The following is a 24,227-nucleotide window of genomic DNA, read 5'->3' as shown; positions in this document are numbered from 1 at the left end:
CCTGTGGTTCTCACTCCTTGTTTGCCATTTGGAGAGCTCTGCTGGGGTTGCTCTGTGTTAGCGGGAAGGAGCCTGCTTTAGCATGGGCCCCTTGTATCAACTCCCCAGCCACTCTTTTTTATTTTTTTTAATTTTATTTATTTTGAGAGAGAGAGCACCAGAGCAAGGGAGCTGGGGTGCAGCAGAGAGAGACGGGGAGCCTGATGCGCGAACTCACGAACCATGGAATCCTGACCTGAGCCGAAATCGAGTCAGACGCTTAACCGACAGAGCCACCCAGGGGCCCCAGCCAGCCACTCTTTTGTTTGAGGACCTCCCGGTATCACCCTTTCTGTGCATCGTCACATCCTGAGGGCCCGTGATTTCTCTTACATGTTCTGCTCTGCGTAATCGACGGATGTTTGTGCCTTCCTTCTTCCTCCCTTCGCCCAAGATTTCACGGGCCACAGAGTAGTACAGCGAGGTCATCGGAGACTAAGTTCCAGTTTTAACAATCAGTTTCAGGCTCTGACATCCTGGGCAAGCCCTTCAAGGTCTGAATTTGAGTTTTCCTCCTCTGTAAAAATAGCACAATGGTATTTCCTACTTCTTGGAACTGTTCTGTGGATTAGAAGCAACGCATTTAAAATACCAAGCACAGGGGCGCCTGAGTGGCTCAGTCGGTTGAGCGTCCGACTTCGGCTCAGGTCATGATCTCACGGTTCGTGAGTTTGAGCCCCGCGTTGGGCTCTGGGCTGACAGCTTGGAGCCTGGAGCCTGCTTCGGATTCTGTGTCTCCCTCTCTCTCTGCCCCTCCGCTGCTTGCACTCTGTCTCTTGCATTGTCTCAAAAAGAAACATCTTTAAAAAATTTTAAAAATAAAGAAAATACCAAGCACAGAGTGGGTGTGCAATAAATGAGAGTTATTTTTCTGGGACAGATACACCCGTGCAGGAGACTGAGCTACACGGGTGGCTGCAGAGAAAGCTTCTGCCGCTCGGAAAGCAGATGTCGAGGCCGTAAGTGCGTGATGCATAGTGAGCTGTCAATGTGTTTAAAGTCTGTTGCTCACCTCCCCTTCCTCTTTTCCCTTCCCCATCACCGCTGCCTGGATTCCTCAAGCTGCCCTTGTCCAAAATGCCTTGCTTTGGTTACGTCCATTGCCTTCCATGCTCCGGCTCCATAACAATCCTTCACAAAAGCTTTTCCTCGCAAAGACCAGGGTCCTGTGGCCCAGGAGTTAAGTGATTATGCCCTTTGGGGATGCTCCTTTTTCTCTTCCTCCTCCCGAGTAGTGGCATTTGGAGACACGCCTCTGCCATCTGTCTCTCGCCTTCTGTTGAGGACCGTCAACACCACGCTTCCCATCTCCGGGACCACGATACCCCCAGAGAGAGCGAACGAGGGCAGGTCCGTTTCTTACACCTGTTTCTTTCTCTCCATAACGGGGCCTGCTGACTCCTCCCAGGGATGTTCCCGAATGTTAGGAAAAAAGGCGGAACATACTGCATTGGCCAGTCCCCACACAGCTAGGTGTCCTTCTTCCTTCCTAGGCCCTCCATGCTTTTTATTTAAACCCACAACAGTTAATGACAATTAGTTCCTGTTGCACTGTCTGTTACGCTCCTGAGGCTTAATCCCATGCGAAGCACACAGTAGGTCTCAAAAGAAAAATCGAATTTTAGCGAACACCTGAATTCTTGGTGGTGATGTTGGATCCCACGCCTCTATACGGCAGTCACCCGGGGCTATGGACTCTGCGACATCTCCCTTTAGGTGAGTACTAGTTTCCCAGGATTCAAAGGGCAAGCCACCCTGTATTCAGAGGCACATCATCATTTTTGCTAGTTTAGCACATTTTTAGGCTGTGAGCTGGTAGCTAAATACTGTCCACGGGATTCTGGTGCTGATTCCTGGAGGAAGGGAGGGGGCAGGGGCTGTCCTGACTCAAGTGCCGCGAATTTTCCAAATACAATGGCTGGGGCCCTGCTCAGCTGTTCCCAACTGCCTCTGGACGGCCCCACGTAGAGGCTTCCCGGGATCAGGGGCTCATCTGGCTCCTGGAGCATTGCATTTGTGCCCCTAGGAAGGCGGGCCCAGGTCCAGGGTGGGGCCTCCTCTGACTCTGGGAAGGCTCAGGTGAGATGGAAGGGCCCAGGCTACTGGAGTGATGGTTCCTTCCTCCTTGTACTTTCCAAACAACCAGGACACCTGGCCCCTTGCCCATGGTAGACCTCCATGCTCAGTCAAGACCCCGCACCCAAATCAACAATTACTGAATTTGTACCCACATATCCACCCCCTACCAGGAACTGTGCTGGCCTGAGCCCCTAGATCATGTCACCAACACTCAGTCCCTCCCTTCTACCCGTCACCTCTGGCCCCAACACTGCATGGCTTCAAGCATACCATCCCCATTAGGGTACAGGCTTCCATAGCTATTTTGCAAGAAAAAAACAAAACAAAACTCACACTGGAGTCTCCACATCGAATTCCTGGGCAATCTTGAAAACTCACAACCTCTCTGGATGTCTCTACTCTTTAGTTCTTTATTTAAAATAAAATAAAAAAAAAAGTCTTTATGTCTGAGAGAGAGAGAGAGAGAGAGAGAGAATAAGCCGGGGAGGGGCAGAGAGGGAGACACAGAATCTGAAGCCGACTCCAGGCCACCCACACAGAGCCTGATGTGGGGCTCTAACTCACGAACCACAAGATCATGACCTAAGCTGAAGTCGGATGCTCAGCCTCTGTACTCTTCAGTTTTTAATAGGTGTGAAAACAGCAAGATCCAGCAATGTGTTACAGAAGGAAGCCCTCTCTCCTTGCAAAGTACCCTGTCAAAGTGAAGTCGGCTATGAATATTTTGGCCACCCCCTCTGGGAGTTGGTTGTTTAATGGCAATCTTAATGGGTTCTGAAGAGGAAGGCAGTCTCTCCACTGTCCCTGCAGGGCCAGGGGTGGGGCAAGGGCCATGCTAAGGTCGGGCCAGGCTGCAGCTGCCACAGCTAATAAGGTGACTCACTTCCCTGATAACGCGGCTGAGAAAAGTGCAGGCTATCTCTTGTCCCTTTCCTTTGGCTCAGGCACACCTCTTGAGGCGGAAGACGTTTGGCACCAGGGAAGGAATGTGTCAGGTCAAGTCAGGAAGAGCTGTCTCTGAGCCTGGGCCTTTCCCTTGCAGTTCAGAAAGCCTAGAGTAGGAAAAAACCAAAACGCCCGAAATCTGTGCTTTGGCTCTCAGTGGACTCCAAGCCTTGGCTTGGAGTCAACGTGACCTTGGCAAGTTCCTTGTCTTCCCTGGGCCTATTTCTTCCCCCTTGAACTCCTCGCCATAATAATTCCTACTTCCTGGGGCTGTTTGGGGGAGAACTTTCAAGGAGCGCTGATATAGAACGTCCATTTCACTCTACTGCCTTAAATATAAACTTTGTCAGGAAATGGGTGTATTTTGCTTCTTTGTAGTTTTTGTTTTACATAATGATTATGTTTTCTTTTCCTAGTAAGAAAAAACAACCCACGTATTTAATCCTGTAAAAGGCTGACCGAATAAAGAGCGCATGAGAAAACCGGGACTGGGGGGTGGGGGGAGCTTGTGTGATCACATCCAACAGGCCAGCTGTTCAGAAGCAGAAGTGAAAGTGAAATCAGGCCTCTCTCCTGTAGGGACAGGTACAAGGACTTCTTCCTTACACATCGCCACCCGCATTGGGCGTTTCTTTTTGCAGTCGTGACCCTCGGGGTTTAAATCTCCCTTCCATTTAAGGATTACACACTCTGAGTTGAGTTTTAAAACACACACGTATTTCTGTCTCTGTGCGTACGGAATAGGCATCTATAAATGGATATTGATCATTCAGGAAATAGACGAAGCTTTCAACCTAAGCAAACGTCTACACCATTAGGCGGCTTTTTCACAGCACCTACAAGATGGGAACACGCACACTTTGCAACTTCTCTTTTCTGAGTTTCCGGAGACCCCTTGGCACATGGGGCCAAGCACACAGCCCCAAGACCATGCTGAAGGCCAACGGTTTAATCCCCTTTATTGTGTCGTTTTGCCCATTGCTGAGCTCAGAAACGGATGCAAGCACTCTTTGAGGCAGAGATGCGTAACGGGGAGCCTCTTGCGGGTATTAACGACTTTTCCAGTCTTAATATTGCTTTGTCCACGCGGAGTCTACGGGGGTTAAAAAAAAAAAAAATCCACACTCCAGAACCTGCTGTCAAGAATGGGCAAACCCGAAACCTCCAGAAAATAACAGGGGCTATCTCAGTGAAGACAGATCTCACAATGCAAGTAAAAAATAAATCTGATGGCCACAGCGAGACATTAAAAATTAAAAAGAACAATGAAGAAAAGAGAGGGCAAGAGAGAAGCATAATTGCCATGAAAAACATTTCTTTTTAAAGTAACAAAGGAATATATAGATCTTGCAACGAATATAACACAGACAGCTATTTTGAGTCGGGGCAAGTTAATCATATTCAAAAAAGACAGGGTCTCCAGATTTCTGTGTGGTTTTTTTTGTTGCTTTTTTTTTTTTTTGCAGTGAAATAGTTTAGTTCCTTCATATAGAGACATATTACACAATGTTAACAACCATGAAAAACAATACAAAATGCCCTCAATTTACCAAGTAGAAAAATATAACTAGTATATATGGCAATTGTGAATCTAATACTGTACAGAAGTAATTTATGGACTTTACAAATAAATTATAGCTTAAATGCCCTTTTAAAATTCTTCTTTTTCTCTCTCTCCCCCAGACGTACACCAGAACTTACAACGGGAAAGGTTCCGAGCCTCACTTTATTGCTAATCAGTGCCAGTCAAATGTCCGGCCGACAAGCTCAAAGAATTTCTTATTTGGCTCGTGAAAGTATTCGTGCAGTTTACTGAGGAGTCTGGGGTCCACTCGGGGGTGCGCCCGGCCTTTGGACTCGTGCAAGCAGCGGTCCCGGCCGCTGTCCCGCAGGCAGTAAAAGCCCTTGGTTTTGTTAAAGTAGAAGTTCGAGGCGTTGATCTGCGGCGACAGCTTCAGGAACCGCTCGACCTTCTGGATCTCAGGGAAGGGGTCCCTGATGAGGCGGTCGCCGTCGACGATGTGGATGCGGCGCAGCGGGAAGAAGCGCAGCCAGTTGTGCAGGTGCACGTGGTAGAGGCTGCGGTTGAGCGCCTTGTAGCCCACGTTGAGCCGGCCGTCGCGCACCAGGAACTCCTCGATGGACGGGTAGGGCTTGCGCTTCTGCACGTGGTTGTAGAACACTTGGGTGTAGTCGGACAGCACGCGCTCGGACGGGTCGCGCAGGATGAGCAGCAGCCGGATGCCCGGGTTCATGCTGTGGACGCGCTCAGGCACTTTGGGCGATGTGAAGTACGCGGGGGTCTTCTCCACCGTGAGCTGCTGCGGGGATGAGAAGGGCATCTGGCCCCGGTACCAGCCCAGGCCTTGGCTGTAGTGCTCCTCCCAGTCGAAGAAGTGGACCTCGTTCTCGGCGGCCGCCACGTCGGGGTGCAGGCTGAGCATCTCCAGCAGCGCGCGCGTGCCGCCCTTGCGCACGCCGATGATGATGGTCTGCGGCAGCTGCTGCGCCGAGCCGTTGGGGGGCGCGCCGTCCCGGCCGTCGCCCTGGACGGTGGCCGCTCTGCGCGACAGCTCCGGCTGGCCCGGCTCGGCCCCAGGCGCGGCGGCGGCGGGGCGGGAAGGCACGGGCTGCAGCTGGGCCACCAGGAGCACGGCGCCCAGGAGCAGCGCCGCTGTGCTGGACACCATGGTGGCTTCACTGGGCCGGGCGCCGCTGGGTCATGAAGCGCTGCCGCGGGGAGAGCCTCCCGATCAGTGACACATGGGTGTCGCGGGCCGCCAGTTACTAGGAAACAAAGGGGGGAGATGTTAACCCCAAATGCACACAGGCCTTCGTGGAGCTGCCAATGCCGTGGGATCCCGGGCAAGGCGGTCACCTCCCTGGGGGCTCCCCCCCCCCCGCCCCGTTTCTTTACCCCGTAAGGCAGGGCCGGTGGCAAACACTTCCTGTCTAAGGGGCCGGATGGGAAAGGTTTTCGGTTTTGCGGGAGACAGGCTGGACGACGGCCCCAGGTATGCCCGTTTGGCTCCAGAGGCCACAGACAATTTGCAGAGGAATGGGTGTGGTTGTGCCCCAATGAAACTTCATTCACCGAGGCTGGAATCTGAATGTCGTTATCATTTTCATGCATCGCTTTTGAGTTTCTCAACAACTGTTTTCTACAATCTGTATGCTCAGCTCTCTGCACAGACACGGGGACAGATTTGGCCCTGCGGTCAGAGCTTGCCCAGCCTCTGCTGTAAAGGGAAGGGCCGGAAAGGTCTTTTGGACCTCAGCAAACATCAGTGAAATACCTCCTACCTGCCAGCCCCAGGCAGTGGAGCTGGTGATATAAAAGCAGACGCTGTTCCTGACCCTTGCCACCCCCCAGGGGCTCCTGATCTAATAGGGCAGGTGAACCTGTATGGAAGACTGAATGATTAGATCTGTTTTTTTTTTTTAAGGTTTATTTTTGAGAAAGAGAGAGAGCGAGCAGGGAAAGGGCAGAACGAGAGAGGGAGAGAATCCCAACCAGGCTCTGTGCCGACAGCAGAAGCCTGGTACAGAGCTCGAACTCCCAAACTCCAACATCGTGACCTGAGCCGGACGCTCAACCGACTGAGCCACCCGGGGGCCCCGACTAGTCCCGATTCTTTTATGCCTCCTCTCTCTGCATCCAGCCTTACCGTGTGGGGTGGGGTGTGCTCCCCGACGATTTGATTTGGGTTTGGCCAACGGCCCGTGAGCGGAAATGACAACGTGCCGGCGGCCAGCCTAGGCCTTGAGAAGCTTTGCGTGTTGGCACTTGCCCTCTTGCTACTTCGGCCATGACCACGAGAAGAATGCGCCCCGGCCAGCCGCTGGGCCCCAGAGGATGATGGGAGACACGTGTAGCAGAGCCCCCACACCACTGCACCGTGCACAGCACAGCCGTCCTGGCTCGAGTGACAGTGCATCACCGTGGCTGTAAGCCACGGACTTGTGGGGTGGTTGGTACCGCAGCATAAATTTGGCGGAGGCTCATTGGCATGACCTGGCTGCAGGCGTCAGTGCTGGATGTGCTCCGATTATAGTTTGCGCAAGGCAGCGTGTGGACACGGGTCCGCTCATTTTGCCTGAAACGACTGGGGACGGCTTCCCGGGAGAGGAAGTGTTTGAAGCGAGCCCAGAGGGACAGACAGGTAGGCCGGCTGGAAAGAGCAAAGCTCCTTCCTGTGTGCAAGGCCGTTCTGCTCATCCAGTGGTTTTACGGTCTGCTCAGTTGATTGGCACCTTGACCCGACAGTTACAAGGTGGGAAGGAACGGCAGGTACCGAGAGGAGTCTTAGCCAAGGACACAAGAATTTAGTCCGCTGCAAAATTCATAGCCCCCATTCAAAACTCTGAACGCAGGGCCCTCTTTGCACAAACTGCCTGCCTTCTCTTCACCTGAGATTTATGACACTGAGGCACTGAAGTCCCACAAGTACACAGCCACTGCTGGGCGAAATGGCAAGGGGTTCCCCAAAACAAGAGGACTCATGTCCATGTTTCAGGGAGCTGATAAACAACAATCATCAAGAGGTGTCTGACCATCTTCCAGAAAGAGGGCATTGGAAGCTCTTGTCTGAACACAGTTAAGGAAGGGTTAGTGACAGGCCTGCCTTGGGGACTATGGGGATTATAGAGCCAGTTAAAGTGTTCTCCACCGAAAGGGTCCATCATCTTCTTTATGCCAGGTTTAAAATCCACTTTAAAAGTTTAACACTGTGTCCAGAATGGATAAATGAAGAATTTCTATGGTCTTCTATTTTTATAATCAAACCTATCGAATTCCCTGCCTCAGAGATCAACTCTATTAACTGCTTTGAAAAATGTATATTAAAATATATTAACTTAAAAAAGCAATTAAAAACTGGAAACGTTTAGGGGCGCCTGGTGGCTCAGTCGGTTAAGCGTCTGACTTTGGCTCAGGTCAAGATCTCACGGTCTGTGAGTTCGAGCCCCGCATCAGGCTCTGTGTAACAGCTCAGAGCCAGAAGCCTGTTTCAGATTCTGTGTCTCCCTCTCTCTCTTGCCCTCTCATGGCTCTGTCTGCCTCTCTCTCTCTCAAAAATAAACAAACATTAAAAACTGGAAATGTTTAGAGAATCACAGAACACTTGAGAGGGGACCTTCAAGATCAGTTGACCTAATTATTTAGGGGGGAAAAAGCGAGAGACAAAAAAACGTTTAAGGAGAGATGACCAGGCAAGATGTTGGCGCAGAATGTTCTACTGATTGAATGATATCAAGCGAATGGAAATTTTGCTTACTCAGTAAATGCTTTAGTACGTTTCAGTCAAATTTCATTTCCTTCTCAATGTGGGACTGACCCATATATGGATGGATCCCGCTGTGCTTGCCTTTTATGTGCCTGGGGTATACGTGTATGCCCACGCATATGCATACTTGTATATGTTTGTACATATATGCACGCGCTCACATGCGTGTGAGCCCGTGTGAGCCCATGTGCAGGGGGTGAGGTAGGTGAAACGCAGGAGAGAGTAACTACTCCACACTAGATCGTTCCACTCTTAGTGATGAGTGCTGCTGACCCCATCCCATACCTCTGGATTCGGTCTCAGGAAGCAACCACACACCCCAATCCTTCCACACCTAAGGGACAGAATCAGGGGCCAGATCTGAAATTCAGATTTTCTAAGTATTCACGCTTTTCTTTCGCTATTATGAGGCATCCTGCTTAGTACAGTGCACATCTGAGTTGTTTTTTTTTTTCCTAAAGGGGGAATTACCAACAGCAGAGGAGAAGCTAAATATATGTGTGTGTGTGTGTGTGTGTGTGTGTGTGTGTGTGTGTATATATATATATATATATATATATATATATATATAAATAACCTGGGCAGTTAGTAGTCTAAAAACTCCTCGCTTCTACTTTAATACTTTCTAAAAATGTATTTACTTATGTCTAAAGTCTTGTACATTCCAAAAATATTTGAGGTATATATGAAAAAAAATTAGCTAAGGCTCATACACGTATGCTATATATATAGAAGGAGAAAAGCATGTATATGTATGAGCTATATACATATGTATAGCATGTATATGTATGGAACTTTAGCTAAGTGTGTAGATACACACACACACACACATATATGACATCTAAATACATATATAATATATTACACACACACAGTGGCCACTGTGAGACAACTTTCTCGTGTAGTAGTTTGGTAATTTGAACTCAGTGGCACAGCCAGAATTTCTGGGCCTTTAAATAACACTCTTGGAAAAGAGAAGACCTTCCAGGTCAGGTGAACCTGTAAGCGAGGACATCGGAGCCACACTGATCCTGACAACGGACTGTGCACATCAGAGCACACGAGGGCCACAGTGAGGAGGCCCAAGATGGCTTGTCTAAGGTCACAGAGAAAATCAGGCCTAGACCTCATGGTTCCAGCATTCCAGTCCTGTTCTCTTTCCGCTATTGTTGCTGTCTCCCTAGCATGTGGCCTTAACAGGTAATAATGGTAAAGTTTTGGGCATCCTAAAGAGGAAAGGCCCTCAAAAATCTAGTCAACAGTGACAAAGTCCCAGGCCACCTCCTCCAGAATCAGCTGACACACAGGGTAGGAACAGGACAGCATGAGGTCAAACTCATTTGTTCCCTTCAGTAGAGGAGTCGAAAGGAATCAGCCACACTGTAGGGTCAGGAACCCTGTCTCTAGGTTGGATTTATTCAAAGTGACTTAACCTGTCTTAGGGGCGCCTGGGTGGCTCAGTCAGTTAAGTGTCCGACTTCGGCTCAGGTCACGATCTCGCAGTCCGCGAGTTCGAGCCCCGCGTCGGGCTCTGGGCTGATGGCTCAGAGCCTGGAGCTTGCTTCCGATTCTGTGTCTCCCTCTCTCTCTGCCCCTCCCCTGTTCATGCTGTGTCTCTCTGTCTCGAAAATAAATAAACGTTAAAAAAAAAATTAAAAAAACAAAAACAAAAACAAAGTGACTTAACCTGTCTTAGCCTCAGTTTCCCCATATGTAAAATGGTAATAACTGTACCCACCTGAAATGACTTCCTTGAGACTGAAATGAGGTGATCTGTATTAACAAGCCCCGTCCATTAGAAATATGAACGTGAGCCATGTATGCCCTCGTTCATTTATCAAACAAATATCTAAATTTATTGAACGTATGCTACCTATCTGATATTTTAGTGAAGTTACGAGATTAACTTTCCGTTTTTACCAATACCTTCTCCCCTCCGTAATGCCAAACAGCACCTCCCCCTAGTAGCTGTGCAGGATATAGATCATAGAAATAAACGTAGAACACACAGGTTTAACTACATTTCCAGAAAAATTCCATTATTTATAGGCAATCAAGCGGCGCTCATGAAGGTAACAGTCACCCCTCCTAAAGGTGGCAGGGACCATTTATTTAGACATCCCTGACAGTCCCATCTTGCCCTAGGACAAAGCATGTATTATTAGAGCTTTTATTGTAAGTGTTCAAATGACCCAGGAGCCACACTAAAATTTTAAACTTTCAGGAGCCACATTCAAAAACAAATATTTTTATGTTCTCCAAAACGCTACCACTTCAACACATAATTCCTATATAATATTAAGGGGATACTTTCCACCTCTTTTGTATGAAGTCTTCAGAGTCTAGTGTGTGTCCGTTTATTTACTCCTACAGCACGTCGCAAGGCCACACGTGACTGGTAGCAGCCGAGGTGGCCGCTGAGAGGTTCACAGCGCTGAGTAGGGCTGCAATTTAAGCGAAGAAAGTGCTCTCTGAAAGTCAGATCCCCGCACCCCCCAAAATGCCCCACTCACGAAGTAGGAGGAGGGCAAGTTGGAACATTTAGGCAGCACAGAGATGAACTGATCGTCCTCCCTCCAGAAGCGAACTAACGAATATTGAGCAAATGGAACCTTCTAGAAATGTGGAGCCCTGAGCTGGCATGGGCAGGGACAAGAATGCTCCACGGCACCTGGAACCCAGGCCACCTGCCTTGCCAAAAGCAATGACGGCAGCTCCCGTTTGCAGTACCTGCTACTGAACAGACCCTGGGCTGGCATCGCCCCACACTGGGCCCCCGCGATGTTCACTGCAAATCTTCACCAGAACTGATCTCACTACAAGAAAGAGGATCAGAGAAGTTCGGTGGTTTGTCCAGAACGGTCGAGGCTGAATGAGGATCCAAACTCAGTGTGAGCAGGCAAAGCCAGGGATGTCGCTGTCCCTGTCACTCCCCGGCGATGCCCGGAGCGAGGGTACGAGTAGTTCCTGGCCCTGACGCAATGCTTCCCTGGTCCTGTTGAACATTCGTGCCAGGCAACGACCCTTTGATGAGGGACAGGATTTCATGGAAGGATGAACAAAACAAACCCTCTCTTTCCTTTTGTAGATGGGTTACAAGTTCCCAAAGCGAGATCCAGCCCCCTCTCTGTTCACTCCCCTTTATCAAGGACACAGTGATCGATCAAGCCCTGAGCTACGGAAATTCAAAAGACGAGTCCTTCCCATCAGCAACACGAAGCTTCCTTGGGCCCCCCGTGAAGGTGCTGACCACCTGCCAGGGACGGGAGGCACAGGGAGAGCCCACGGGATTTCTCAGAGGGAGGTCTCCTGGTACCTGAAATTAAATCCAAATTCCTTTCCAGGCCTGGGGATTCCCCCAGGATGGGAGCTGCCGGTCTGTCCCTCTGGCCTCAATCTGCTCCTTCAGGCCACACTCCCACCTCGCTGACCTTTCGGTTCCTGTGAATACTCTGAGCTCCTGCCAGCTCTGGGCGCTGGCATTTGCCGCTCCCTCTTTCCAGGATGCTGGGTCCCAAGGCTTTCTGGGGCTGGCTCTTTCCTGCCAATTAGCTTTTATTTCAAACACCGGCTTTCCCTGCAACACGGGCCCGCCTGCTCTCTTGTAACCATATTCTCTCCCATCACCCTGTTTCGTATTCCTCATGTACTAGCCCAACCCGGATATGCTTGTTTATGGTCTGGTCTGCCCCTCCACCCGAGAATACCAATTTCAGAGCCCCCCATCGGTGTCCTGATGCTTTCTCTCTGCTGCCATCCCCCCAGGGCCTGGCACGATTTCTGTGCACGGTAGGTGCTACAGACCTTATTTGCTAAATGAACATATCGACGGCAGTGCAAGGTTAAGCGAATGGCCCAAGGTACTGAGGCTTTTAATTCACTGGGAAGACAGACTGAACAGTTGGTCCGTGAAAAAGACTGTGTCGAACGGTAGTGAGGTTTTCAACCTGAGAGAGTCAGGCAGGAGCCAGGTATTGAAAGGGGGACTCAAGATTTCTCATGGTGACTGGACGAGATCACCTGAGAATCAAGAAAATATTTTAATTAAAAAGGGGGGGGGGATGCAGCGAAATAACCCTTCGAAATATTTTAATTTTCTCCTTAAGTCTTCTTATTACATAATTCACATCATGACCTAGATTTCAAATGTAATTAACTACAGTATATTCCCCGACTCCCACCACTGCAACGTATCTCTGGATAAAGTGGAATAACGAGAATATTCCACAAGAGGGAAGTTTAACGCGTCGGAAATAGTGCTGCCCGTAAGCCCTCTGTCTGCCCTGTATCTTCCCAGCCCCTCAACAGAAACTAGTCGTGCAGCTGGCACAGACCAGAAGCTTCTCTAGGATAACAGGGATTCTCGAAACAGTCAACCACAAGTGTTTTCAGGGATGTAGCAAAAGGGTTGGAAAGGAAGACATTTCTTACTTGGTGCCCACTGGGTGCCAGGTGGTGAGCACCAGTGTATAAATCATCTCTTCCGATACTCGCAGCAAAACTGAGCAGTGGTTATGCTAATTTTATGTGACTTCTCTGAAGCAACGAAAAGGTAACGTGCGGTAGTGGGAAAGCAAAGGCGCTGTTGCAATGGGGCGGATCCGGGCTGGTTTGCCTACAGCTCTCTGAACGCCAGTGTCCTTACCTGTCTGGGGCTCAAAATGCCATTCTGCAAACTGGGTGCCATCTACTTCCGTATGATGAAATCAAACCACCCGGACCAAATATACAGCACGGGGGAGGCGTTCAACAAATGCGAGTGGCCTGCCTTTCTCCCTAGGACACGTATGGAAACACGCTATTCAGGTTAGAAGACCTTCTCAAGGTCACAGACACCGGGGGTGTGGGAACTAACACTCCGTGGGCCGTCTCTAAAGCCGGTTGTGCTTCTTTTCCTTTGACTTGGGAGGTCTCCCCGTGGGCAGCAGGGAGTGCATTCGGGGCAGAGGGGAGAGCTCACACAAGAGCGTAAGAAGAGTAGACAGGATGGGATCTATGCTACTACCAGACAAGAACAAGCATCTGAGAGTGCTGAGCGATTTAATCTTCTGGAATGTTGGGGCGCCTGGGTGGCTCAGTCGGTTAAGCGTCCGACTTCAGCTCGGGTCATGATCTCACAGTCTGTGAGTTCGAGCCCCGCGTCGGGCTCTGTGCTGACAGCTCGGAGCCTGGAGCCTGCTTCCCATTCTGTGTCTCCCTCTCTCTCTGCCCCTCCCCTGCTCATGCTCTGTGTGTCTCTCTGTCTCAAAAATAAATAAAAACATCAAAAATTAAAAAAAAATAATCTTCTGGAATGTACTGAAACCTCAGTAAGACAGTTTGAACAACAGAACTGTCATTTCCGCATTCAACCAAAGTTCCGGGCAATCAACAGTGAAGGTTTTTCGTTCATCTTTAGGAGTCAACAACGTCTTCACTTTCACCTTTAAGCAACTTCTTAAGGGCACGTCGCGATGGAGTCGAATTTCCATCCTTGGCAGATCATCTTGGAAAGCAAGAAAGAGGAAGGAGATTCGGCTTGCGCCTGTCAGTCTATGAAAGGACAGTGATATCTCAAGACTTACATAAATATTTATTTTCTTGAAATTGCCTGCACATGACACTCTTCAACAAATGTTGACACTCACTTTTGTTCGGATTTACTTATGGTAATTGCTGAGAAGCCTACCTCACGTGGGGTGGAAAGGGTTCAAGGCAGAAAAGACCCAAGGTCAGTCCACATAATGTAAATAAGTTTCCGTGGGTCACATTTACTGTTTGGGGAAAGGAAGGGTCACTGGCCCCATTTTCCCCCCCAAAACACAAGAGGACTTTTCGAACACTGCCTCCTCCGGCCTTTCTACGCCTCCTAGCATCCACAGCAGCGCTGGGAGTTTCCATATTTACAAAAGGCTACCAGGATAATGCACAAAATTCTGCAGGAGTCAAGGAAGAAGCTATCTGGGCAAGCCAGGGAGGGCAACGTGGTGGGGAAGGGGTTTGGGGCCAGAAGATTTCAACGATAGTGTTGTTTCTAGGCCTCTGAGAACTCCACGGTATCATGAGGCTGACAAATGCGATCTGTCCCATAAGAAGTCTGAAGCCAACCCACACAACGTTCTTCTCCAAACGAGACGAGATATCAGGGTGGAAGGACCTTTGTGAGGAGCAGCCGGTGTGGGGTGAGTAGAGCATCCTTCCCAGGAGCCCTGGGTGCCCCACTGCAATTGCCTAGCACAGGGCTTTCCAAAGGCAGACGTGCCCACCGGTTCCCTGGAGATCTAGTTCGAAATGCAGACTCGAATGGAAGGGGTCTGAAGACAGGCCCAAGAGTCTGTGTTTCTAACCAGCTCCCAGGGAAACCGGCCTGCCCACCCTCAGCCCTTTAGAATGGCAAGGACTCTGTGAGCTCCAAATGCTCATGCCCATTCAGGTTCAGATCCCGATTGCGCTGGCTTTGGGGCGGGGGGCAATTTTCCTCTGGTGTTTGTTTCTTACTATTGTTGGGGCAGTTTGTCTTTAATACCGGGATTTTAACAACTGTGTCAGAAGAACTAGAGAGGGATCGGTCTGGCCACAGAGGTAGAATTATCTGTAGAGCAGGGTGGAGGGGCCACGCTGGAATTAACAGAGGATTCAGAGCCAAAAACCCCGGCTCACATCTCTGCTCTGTGATTCCAAACCCCCAAGACAGCCCTGAAGCCTGGGAGCCTCAGATAGAAGGCACTGGCTCCATATACTGATTGCAAGGATTAAATCAAACACCCTACGTGGATGCCGAGGATGTTCCCATATTGCCTGGCCCATGGCAAGCCCTCAAATCATGGTAGCTATTCTGGTCCCTAAAAATAAAAAAAATTAAAAAAAAAGGCGGCTGTGTGGTATAAATGGGATCTGGAGATGATAATTAGTCAAACACATTTGTTCATGATCCAAAGTACTGCGGTGACTCAACAAGGCAGGGGCCCAAGGAAGAAAGGACAATGGCAGGTAGGAAGGCTCCAGCTCTCTGTGACTGAAGGGGTGTGCGGTGCAAATGCCCCCCTTGGTGGATCCCGAACAGCCAGGTGAGTGCAGCGGTGAGGCCCCGGGGAGGGAAGAGGGAGAAAGAGACACTCAACATGTTTAATCTGCGTGGCTGTGCACAGAAGGCAGCAGTGACCTAAATAAATCCTTCATTAGAGGCAGAAACACACTGGCACAGGCAGTGCTCGGCAGAGCTCTGTGACAGGAGGGCGGACGGGGCCTCTCTTATTACTCGGTGCAGCTGAGTGGAAAAGGGGCCGTGCTAGCAGACAGAAGATGGGAGACAGGCCTCCTCGGCGTACCTGGGTGTGCGCAGCGTCAGGCCAGGGGGGACCCAACCTCCCGACAGGGGCCAGCTGATTGGGGGGGGGGGGCGGGCATGGCTGGGCCCCATAGGTGGGGACAGCCATGAATCCCTAACATGTCCCCAGAAAAGACACACAGGGCATCCACAGCCAAAGGGCCATCTGGCATCATCCTGTCTCACCCTTATCCCGGCAGAAGGGGTCGGTAGGGTAGGGGGAGCATGCGGACCCCAAGGTCAAGCACGCAGGGGGCTAAACTGAATTGGAAATCCAGGTCTCCCGACTCCTACCCCACTGGATCCCAGAGCCATGGAAATCGAGGCTTGTCTCGTGCTGGGGCAGCGAACGTTAGAATAATTTGCTGCTGAAATACACACGAGCACAGCAAAGGACATCCTTCCCCTAGACGAGCAAGGCGGAGGGAGGATTTATCTCATTTCTTGAGCCAGCTTGTACGGACGGCGTCTCTGTCTCCCCTCAAAATCCCCACGTTGAAGCCTTCAGCCACGATGGGATGGCATTTGGAGGTGGGGATTCTGGGAGAGAATGAGGTTTCGATGAGGTCATAAGGAAAAGGACCCAAGATGGGGATAGTGACGGGGTAAGAAGGGAGACCGGAGCGATCTCTCTGCCAAGTGAGGACACAGCCTGCAAGCCAGGAAGAGAGCTCTCCGCAGGGGCTGAGCCTGGGGACATCCTGGTCTTGAACTTGGCAGATGCCAGAACTGTGGAAACGTTTGTTGGTGTTTTAGCGAGTCGTGTATGGTACTTAGTTACAGCTGCCCAAGCCCACCGACACACAGCCCTTACCGGTAAAAGCAAAGACAAGTGGGCTTCCTGGGACCGCTGTGTATTTCCTGGGGTAACAGGTGACATCAAGGGACAAAGCTGGCTGGACAGTGGGGACTGCAGCCAGCACCCACGGATGTGATCTGTCTTAAAGAGGCAGCAGCTGCCAAATCCCCGGATGCTGGAGAGGAAGGACCCATGTGACCTGATCTTTGAGGTTTCCAAGATTCAACTGTGAATATTTCCGTGAAGGCTCCTGATTTTCATGAACGTCACAAACAGATATTAGTTGTCAAGTGTGGTGAAGGTCGGGAGGTGGGGAGGCTGATGGGCGAGGCTGCGGAGACTGATGCCTGAGGTCCAGACTCTGCCCAGAGGTGATCACTTGGGCAAGGCACCCACAGTGTTTCTAAAATTGTCCTGAGTTACTGGGGATATAGAAAGAATCTAGCTGCTGTCCTCAAAGCACCCTGCAGAGAAGACAAGCATGGAAGGGAAGTGATCACCACATTCAGTGTGAGCGTAGATGCAGCCACAGTTACACGACAGCCCAGAGGCAACACTGAGCTGGAACGAGGGCAGGGACGGCCCGGTAGGAGCCCTCGGAAAAGGCAGCCAATGTCCAGGCACCATCTGGGAGGAGACCTGGGGTCCGTTTCTGCACTGGGGCTGCTTCGGAGGTGCAGCCTGTGGGACACGGTGGTAAGGCTGCCCCAGCCGGCAGGCGTGGGGTCCGGAGAGGCGACAGGCTCAGGGATTTAGAAAGACGGGGAGGGGGAAAAGAGCCTTGGCAATGGAAGGCAGCATCAGGTCCTGAGCCTGAATCCCAGCAGCACCATTCACACGCTCCAAGTGGGGGTGGGTTAACGGAAAATCTTGGAAACCACCGCACACATTTGGCCCAAGAGTCCGTCTTTCCTTTTGAACAGGCCTGTTCTTGGTTTCACACGATCGTTTAAAACCAGACATTGAAGTGAGCACTTGGCATTGACAGGCACCGTGAAACTCACCAGCGGGTCAATGAGGAAGCCGGTCCTGCCTGAGAGGAGCTGAGGGGAAGCAGGCATGTGGACCATTAAAGCCGGGAGGCCGTGGCTGGTTTGGATTTTATACCGGCCGTCTATCCTCCTGTCCTGAATTAAAGTGTTGCTCTTCACGTGATGGCACCGACTAAAGCAACAGCCTGTAGTGTTTTCCCCCGCCACACACATTCCCACACGTGACCGTGATTTCCTTCTACCCCTCGCTTGAAACAACTTGAAAAACACTATTCAAGTTGACTAATCCTCTACTCTGAAGCTTTGGGTTCTACGAAACGAGCCAGTATTTCATCTGCCTCTGACGGAAGCATTACGTTCTGTATAAGGAGTTTACTTGAACTGGGAGTTCCTGTCTTATTTTCTCTCTCCCGGAGTGCCCCTGAATGTAGCCAGAACACCTAGACCCTGCCCTTGACCCAACCGTCTCTGTGATCTCTTGTTATCTCTTGTTTCAGTACCTTCAGATGAAACATCCTACTACACGTTAAGTTAAATCTATCACCACCCTGATGATTCTCTCTGAACGCTGATGCCAAAATGATTTCTATTTTATACTCTTTACACAGTATTTACTTGTTAGGTCTTAAAGTATTTGAAACAAGCGGGCATCAACAAGGGGAGGACATTCAGAGATCATCGCAACGGGGGAGGCTGGTGGTTCAGAGAGCGGGTTTGAGTCCTGGCTCATCCCTGACTCCCACTGGGTGACCAACAGCGAGTGATGTGGCTGTGTGTGCCTCATGTCCTCCCCTGAAATGTTGGGGTGGTGAGAGCGCCCACTCTGCAGATTGCCATGAGGACGAAAGGGCACGTTACTACATGAAGTGTAGCTTGTGTGTTCGTGTGTGTGCGCACCTGTGTGACAGCTCCAACGAGGAACTGAATTTTCAAGACTTCCTGCTACTCTCACACGCCTTCAAGGCCATTAATGAAGGCAACCCACACCTTGAGGCCCTGCAACCTGCTAGTCCATAGGATGCTTCCGCGACAGGAGTCTCGACAGGCATCGAAACAACAAAACTGACGGACCCCACGCTGCCTTTCGACTTTGACAACCACCTTCACTTCCCCCACCAACTGGTCTGAACATGCAGACCGGGCTTTGGACTCCAGACTGGCACCCAACTTAAACCAGCAGGCTCATTAGCATCCAATGTACCCCGGAGAAGGAATAGGTTTGACAAGGAACAATAGTTCAAATTAAATGAGGCTTGAAGATCGTGCTGAGATTTCTGGTTTGGCTTTCCATCATTTGTCTTCAAATGCTGAGAGTCATAAAGACTAAGACATTGAATAATGTCGAGTCACTAAACCGGATTCCAAGAGGATTGCCTCTCACCATTACTATCTTCCTTCTTCCCTCAGACACAACCCAGGAGCCTAGGTCGTCCACTCAGGACACAGATGCCAGGCCTCCTGCGTGCTGGTCCTCTCGCCGGCATTGCCCAGGGACACGGGAAGATGTGTCCTCTCGGCCCCAAGGGGGCTCACTGTGTAGGGGGCAAGACAGGGAGACAAGCACTTCCAGCCCGATGAGATGTAGGAGGCTATGGGAGGGACACTATTTTAGCAACTTAAAAACCATCCAAGAAGAGGGTAGTTTGGGACATGCTTCATGGAAAACACCCCTGAGAAATATTCCGAGGTCTGGTGAGGACAAAAACCAAGTTCAATGCTTTTTTTTTTCTTTTTTCTTTTGTTGAGAGGGAGAGAGAGTGCAAACAGGGGAGGGGCAGAGGGAGAGGGAGAGAGAATCTCAAGCAGGTTTCATGCTGAGTACGGAGTGTGAGACAGGTCTTGATCGCTTGATCTCACCACCCTGGGACCAAGACCCGAGCCAGACTCAAGAGTCAGATGCTTAACCGACTGAGCCACCCAGACACCCTCAAGTTCAATGCTTTTAACTGAGGTTCAGTGTAAAGCAGTAACAAGGAAATAGGGAAATGAATGCAGGGGTGAGGGAAGATCAAAGGGAAGATCAAAGCAAGGGAGTTCAGATCTAACAGGATTTAGACCCTGCCTGAGGTATTTGCCCGTGGAAAAGTCACTTTCCTCTCTGGGCCTCAGTTTCCCCACCCAAAGACAGAAATCTTTTCTTATCATCTTGAGTGGCTACAAGAATTAAATGAGAGGGGCGCCCGGATGGCTCAGGCGGTTAAGGGTCCGACTCTGGATCAGGTCATGATCTCGTGGTTCCAGCCCCGAGTCGGGCTCTGTGCTGACAGCCCGGAGCCTGGAGCCTACTTCCGATTCTGTGTCTCCTTCTCTCTCTGCCCCTCCCCTGCTTGCACTCTGTCTCTCTCACTCTCTCGAAAACCAATAAACATTAACAACAAAAAAAATTTTTTTTTTGAAGAATTAAATGAGGTATTGCAGGGGACAACAACAACAACAACAACAGCAACCCTGGCCCACCTGTACAGGACAGGTGGATCCTTCCTACACAATAATATTTGCTCAGTCAACGGTGCTTGATGACATCGGCCTGAAGAGAAGCACGAAGGAACAATAATCACAACAATTTAGGTTTTATAACAACGGGTCTGCTTACATAACTGTCACAAGTAATGAGAGAACCGCACCCTTCCCAAAGTTGGCAATAAGAAAAAAGCACTCTTGGGTGCAAACAGGAAATTCTGCTGTGTTGATAGCCAGGCAGAGAGATACAGATGACAAGAAAAAAAGCAGAATTAAAAGCATAAAGTGGCTCTTAATCTAATGTTTTTAAAGGACAGCCATTATGAGATAATTAGCCTTTGTGCCATCTTTAGCGAAGGACCATAAAGCACCATTCAAGTAAGAAAAGGCAGCAGGTGAAGCCAATTCTCAACACATGGGGTCGTGGAAATCAGCGGGGCCCGGTGGCCTGTGTCACCAGGATCCTCACGAATGGCTCCCTGCCAACCCACAGCCCTTCTGCCACTTTTGCTGAAATTGACGGTGAAGGAGGGGTAGCTGGGGATCAGCCACGGAGAAGGAGTAGCTGGGGATCAGCCGCGGAGAAGGGGTCGCTGGGGATCAGCCGCGGAGAAGGGGTCGCTGGGGATCAGCCGCGGAGAAGGGGTCGCTGGGGATCAGCAGCCAGCAAGGCAGGCCCCACCCCTCAAGACTGAAAGGGTAAAGAGGTCCCCAGACCAAGGCTGGGCGAGGCTGGGGAGGCTCGTGTGCACACAGCTGTTACCGGAGCTCTACAAAGGACAGGCCACTGGGTGGAGGTGACTCTACCCGGGGAACATCTTCTTGGGACAAAGGAGAGCTGCCCATCTAAGCTCGAGACATCTGAACGCAAACATCAGCCTCCTCTCCAAGAAACAGAAATATCTCTATTTATAATAATGGCACTTTCGGGGCACCTGGGTGGCTCTGTCGCTTAAGCGTCCGACTGTAGCTCAGGTCATGATTTCACGGTTCGTGAGCTGGAGTCCCGCGTGGGGCTCTGTGCTGTCATCGCAGAGCCCGCTTCCGATCCTCTGGCCGCCTTTCTCTCTGCCCCTCTCCCGCTCACGCTCTCTCTCAAAAATAAGTGAGCTTAAAAAAAATATATGTTTATAATAATGACACTTTCACTTCTCAACTCCACCGGAAACCCTCCCACACCCCTTCTCACCATGCAGGTCCCCACGTTCTTCAGCAGTCCTGCATCGATCTCCTGGACCAGGCGCGGGGGGTGCACAGCTCTAGAAGCGGGGGTTTGCCCCGCTCTCCAGGGAAGCTGTTTCCTGAGGGATGCGGCCAAACCAGCAAGTGATGACACTAATGTCACCTGTGTGGGAAGGCACACTCCAGGACAACTGCAAAGGCAGGGCCACGCTAGGGTAAGGGAGATGAACACCCCCTCCCCAGGCAGCCCCTCCTCCCTTGGCTGCTCGTCCCAAGTGGGCTGGTGGCAGGTCTCGGTTCACGAAAGTCTCCCAGAAACCTAGAACGACAGAACACTTGCTGTCTCAAGCAGTGCACATCATAAGCGAGAGGGGAAGAGAAAATGCACAATGCATGGGCGGTTCTCAAAGCTCTGGGCCAGATGTGACACGTGTCACTTGGCCTCACTGTCCTTGTGCACAGCAAGTCACACGGCCACGCCCACCTTCCAATAGGAAAAGTGCGACCCTCGTGTGTGTCCACGGGGCTACCACACGCACATTTATTCATCACACAGGGGGGGCAGCGGACGGCGAGGGCATCCAGGACAAGCCCGTGACACGGCCCATAACTGGGGAGGATGGGGAGAGGGCAGCCAGGCACAAGACTGCACAGGGCAGAATTCTTGTCCACATTCCTGATTTATCTGGGGGAACGCGGGGTGGTGGTGCTATGGTCTGAATACGAGGCATTGGACGGAACAGCAAACAGCGAGAGTGAGGCTTGAAAGACGGGAACGTGGACGCCATGCTGCGGGGACTTGAATTTCATTCCTTTTACTATATAAAAAAAACAAAACGGCCAAAGGAAAGCTAGCCTCTGATCACCCACTATGCACGTGAAACATCCTGTACGAATCACCACATTTAATCCCAACAACCCTGAAACAGAGGGTACTGGGGTCCTGCATTAGTTCTTAGGTGCCACCTGCCTGCCAGGCACTGGTTCAGGCTGGTTCCCGGTTTGGGGGCTCTAGACAACACCTCCGTCCTCCTACAGTTTCACCTACTGAAACAGATGAAACATTAAGTAAATAAGTGTATAAACAAGCATAATTAAAAATCACGAACAATATGTGACTTCTGGAGAGACTACCTTGCCCAAGGGGATCCCGCCGTGAAGCGAGGCGGCCGGGCACGGACCTCTCCCTGTGTTTCAGAGTCCTGCACTTAAACGCTGATACTGTAAATAATGGGGCTCCTTGGGATGTTCTGCATCGGGGGACAGGGCAGGGACCCGATTATGTTTTTGCAAAGTCTGCTTGGGTCAGGGGGAGAGCTTAACATAGAGAAATACTGCAGATTGCAAATAGCTGTAACAGTGACGGAGCTGGGGAGGCAAATAAAAGTGAAACCAGAAGAATACAAGATGTGTGTTTCAGCTGAAGACAGCAATAAAAGAGACAGGACGCGGAACAGGATCAATTCCCGGACTACGATGTACAAACATGAGCGTAATAGTTGCTCAAAGGCAACAGGGACCAATTCAGGATTACGTAGTTGATTAATTGTCCCCTCCCACTGTTTCAAATGTCTGTGTGCCTCCGTTTCCTCTTCTGTGATTCTGGCCCATGGCATGTGACCAAGTTTTTGGCTAATGGGACCTATAGGGGAATCCTGCACAGGCTTTTGAGAAAGATTTCCTTCTCCAATGAAAAGAAGAGAATCCCCCCACCTTGTTCTTTTTGTAAGAGCAGAACACTGAGAGAGGCCACCCCGGGGAAAGCATCATGGCCCTCTCACCAGCTGGTGGGGGGGGGGTGGTCAGCCGGAAGGAGGAGGCAGACTGGAAGGTGAAATACTATCCTTACGGACATACCTGATCTGCTTTTCAAACAAAATCAGCCTTACCAGCAAGAAAAGCTAACCGGGGCCACTCAGTACTGCATTATAGACGTTTGGTCTGTACCAGGCTCTCAAATAGGTGTTTTACATGCATCGTGTAACGTGACTCTCACCTCAAAAGTCCATGAGAAGCATAAACCCAGTGAACAGGTAAGGCGACTATATATAAGGTTTGGAAAAACAAAATCATTTCCCCCAAGTCAAATAATATACTCCTTTCTGGGGCAAAGGGTATCCTTTTTTGCCCAGAGTCACTATGAACTCTAGACTGGCCTGGCCCCAAGGATGCTCTCCCCTTGAGAAAGACTGAGGAGGATGGGTCCATCCCCCATGGAAATGGTGGGTTCCTATGATGTGTGTAGATGGGGCTTAGAGACCAGGGAGGTGTAACCATTTCATAGGGAATAATCAGGCAGAAGAGATGCCCCCTGAAACCCTCTTTACTAAGGGCTGATATTTAATGAAAGGAGATTTAAAGCCAACTCAAGAGCAAAAAACTCCCTTGCAGCCAGAGGAAGACGACGAGGGGCACCGTGGCCGGTCCCTCCACCAGACAGCACTGGGTGCCCCGGTCTTCAGTCTGTACCTGTGATTTTGTGCTGTCACTGAACTGGAGAGAGGCCCCAGCTTCACCTTTTATATCCCATTCTCCGTTCTTTCCAGGACCACCATTACAGCTGTGTGTCTTTCCCTCAAGGCCATGGACATTCAGTTGGGGTCCTGAGAAGCTTCGGGGAAAGGAGTGGAAGTGGCATTGACTGAAATGACAGCACTGGGATTTAGTCCGAGGCTTCTGAAGACTGCCCCGTTACAACAGGTCACGGCCTTCTACGTTCTTCAAACTCTGCTGTCTGCTTTTAATGGTTTCTCCGTCCAGGCTGCTTCTCTATTTAGTTCCTTTCTCTCCCCCTCCCTCTTGCCCAGGTCCCCCTCCTCTACTCGGTTCCTGCCCTCACATCTCCTTCCTTACCTTCTCTGCATTGCTGCTTCTAATCCCTTGGCCCGGAAAATGAAATAATAAGGTTGGTTTAAATTCTATAAATGAACACTCGAGAAACAAAGAGCAAAAGACTCAGACAGTCTCCCCTGAAAACGACGCATGAGATCAGTCCTGGTCCCTGACATTCTAGATACAGCCTGTATCGCTTCCTTCTGTCGCCTTAATAATGGTATCTTTTTTGGTAACGTTAACTGTGAGTCAGGCACTGTGGGATGCTTGCCTTGCTTGTTTGGTTTAATGTGCACTAAGCGATCCTG

At 50.4% G+C, this 24,227-nt stretch overlaps 1 protein-coding gene across 3 annotated transcripts in view; it reads right to left on the bottom strand.

The window, feature by feature from the left end:
• Positions 1-769: 769 nt before the first annotated feature.
• HS3ST1 (heparan sulfate-glucosamine 3-sulfotransferase 1) overlaps positions 770-24,227 on the bottom strand; it is a 33,134-nt gene continuing 9,676 nt past the window's right edge. Inside the window, exons 2-3 of one of the 3 annotated variants that reach the window (XM_047857242.1) lie at positions 21,095-21,406; positions 2,452-5,850 (exon numbers count right to left, since the gene is read on the bottom strand). In XM_047857242.1, the coding sequence (XP_047713198.1) occupies positions 4,800-5,753 (954 nt within the window). In that variant the 5' untranslated portion in view covers positions 5,754-5,850; positions 21,095-21,406 and the 3' untranslated portion in view covers positions 2,452-4,799. Of the gene's footprint in view, positions 5,851-21,094; positions 21,407-24,227 lie in introns of all 3 variants that reach the window. The other 2 variants (XM_047857241.1, XM_047857243.1) reach the window with 2 other exon arrangements.

This window comes from Prionailurus viverrinus, chromosome B1 (genome assembly GCF_022837055.1).
Source record: "Prionailurus viverrinus isolate Anna chromosome B1, UM_Priviv_1.0, whole genome shotgun sequence".
In the NCBI taxonomy this organism is placed as follows: Eukaryota; Metazoa; Chordata; class Mammalia; order Carnivora; family Felidae; genus Prionailurus; species Prionailurus viverrinus.
This window is presented reverse-complemented; position numbering and strand designations above follow the sequence as displayed.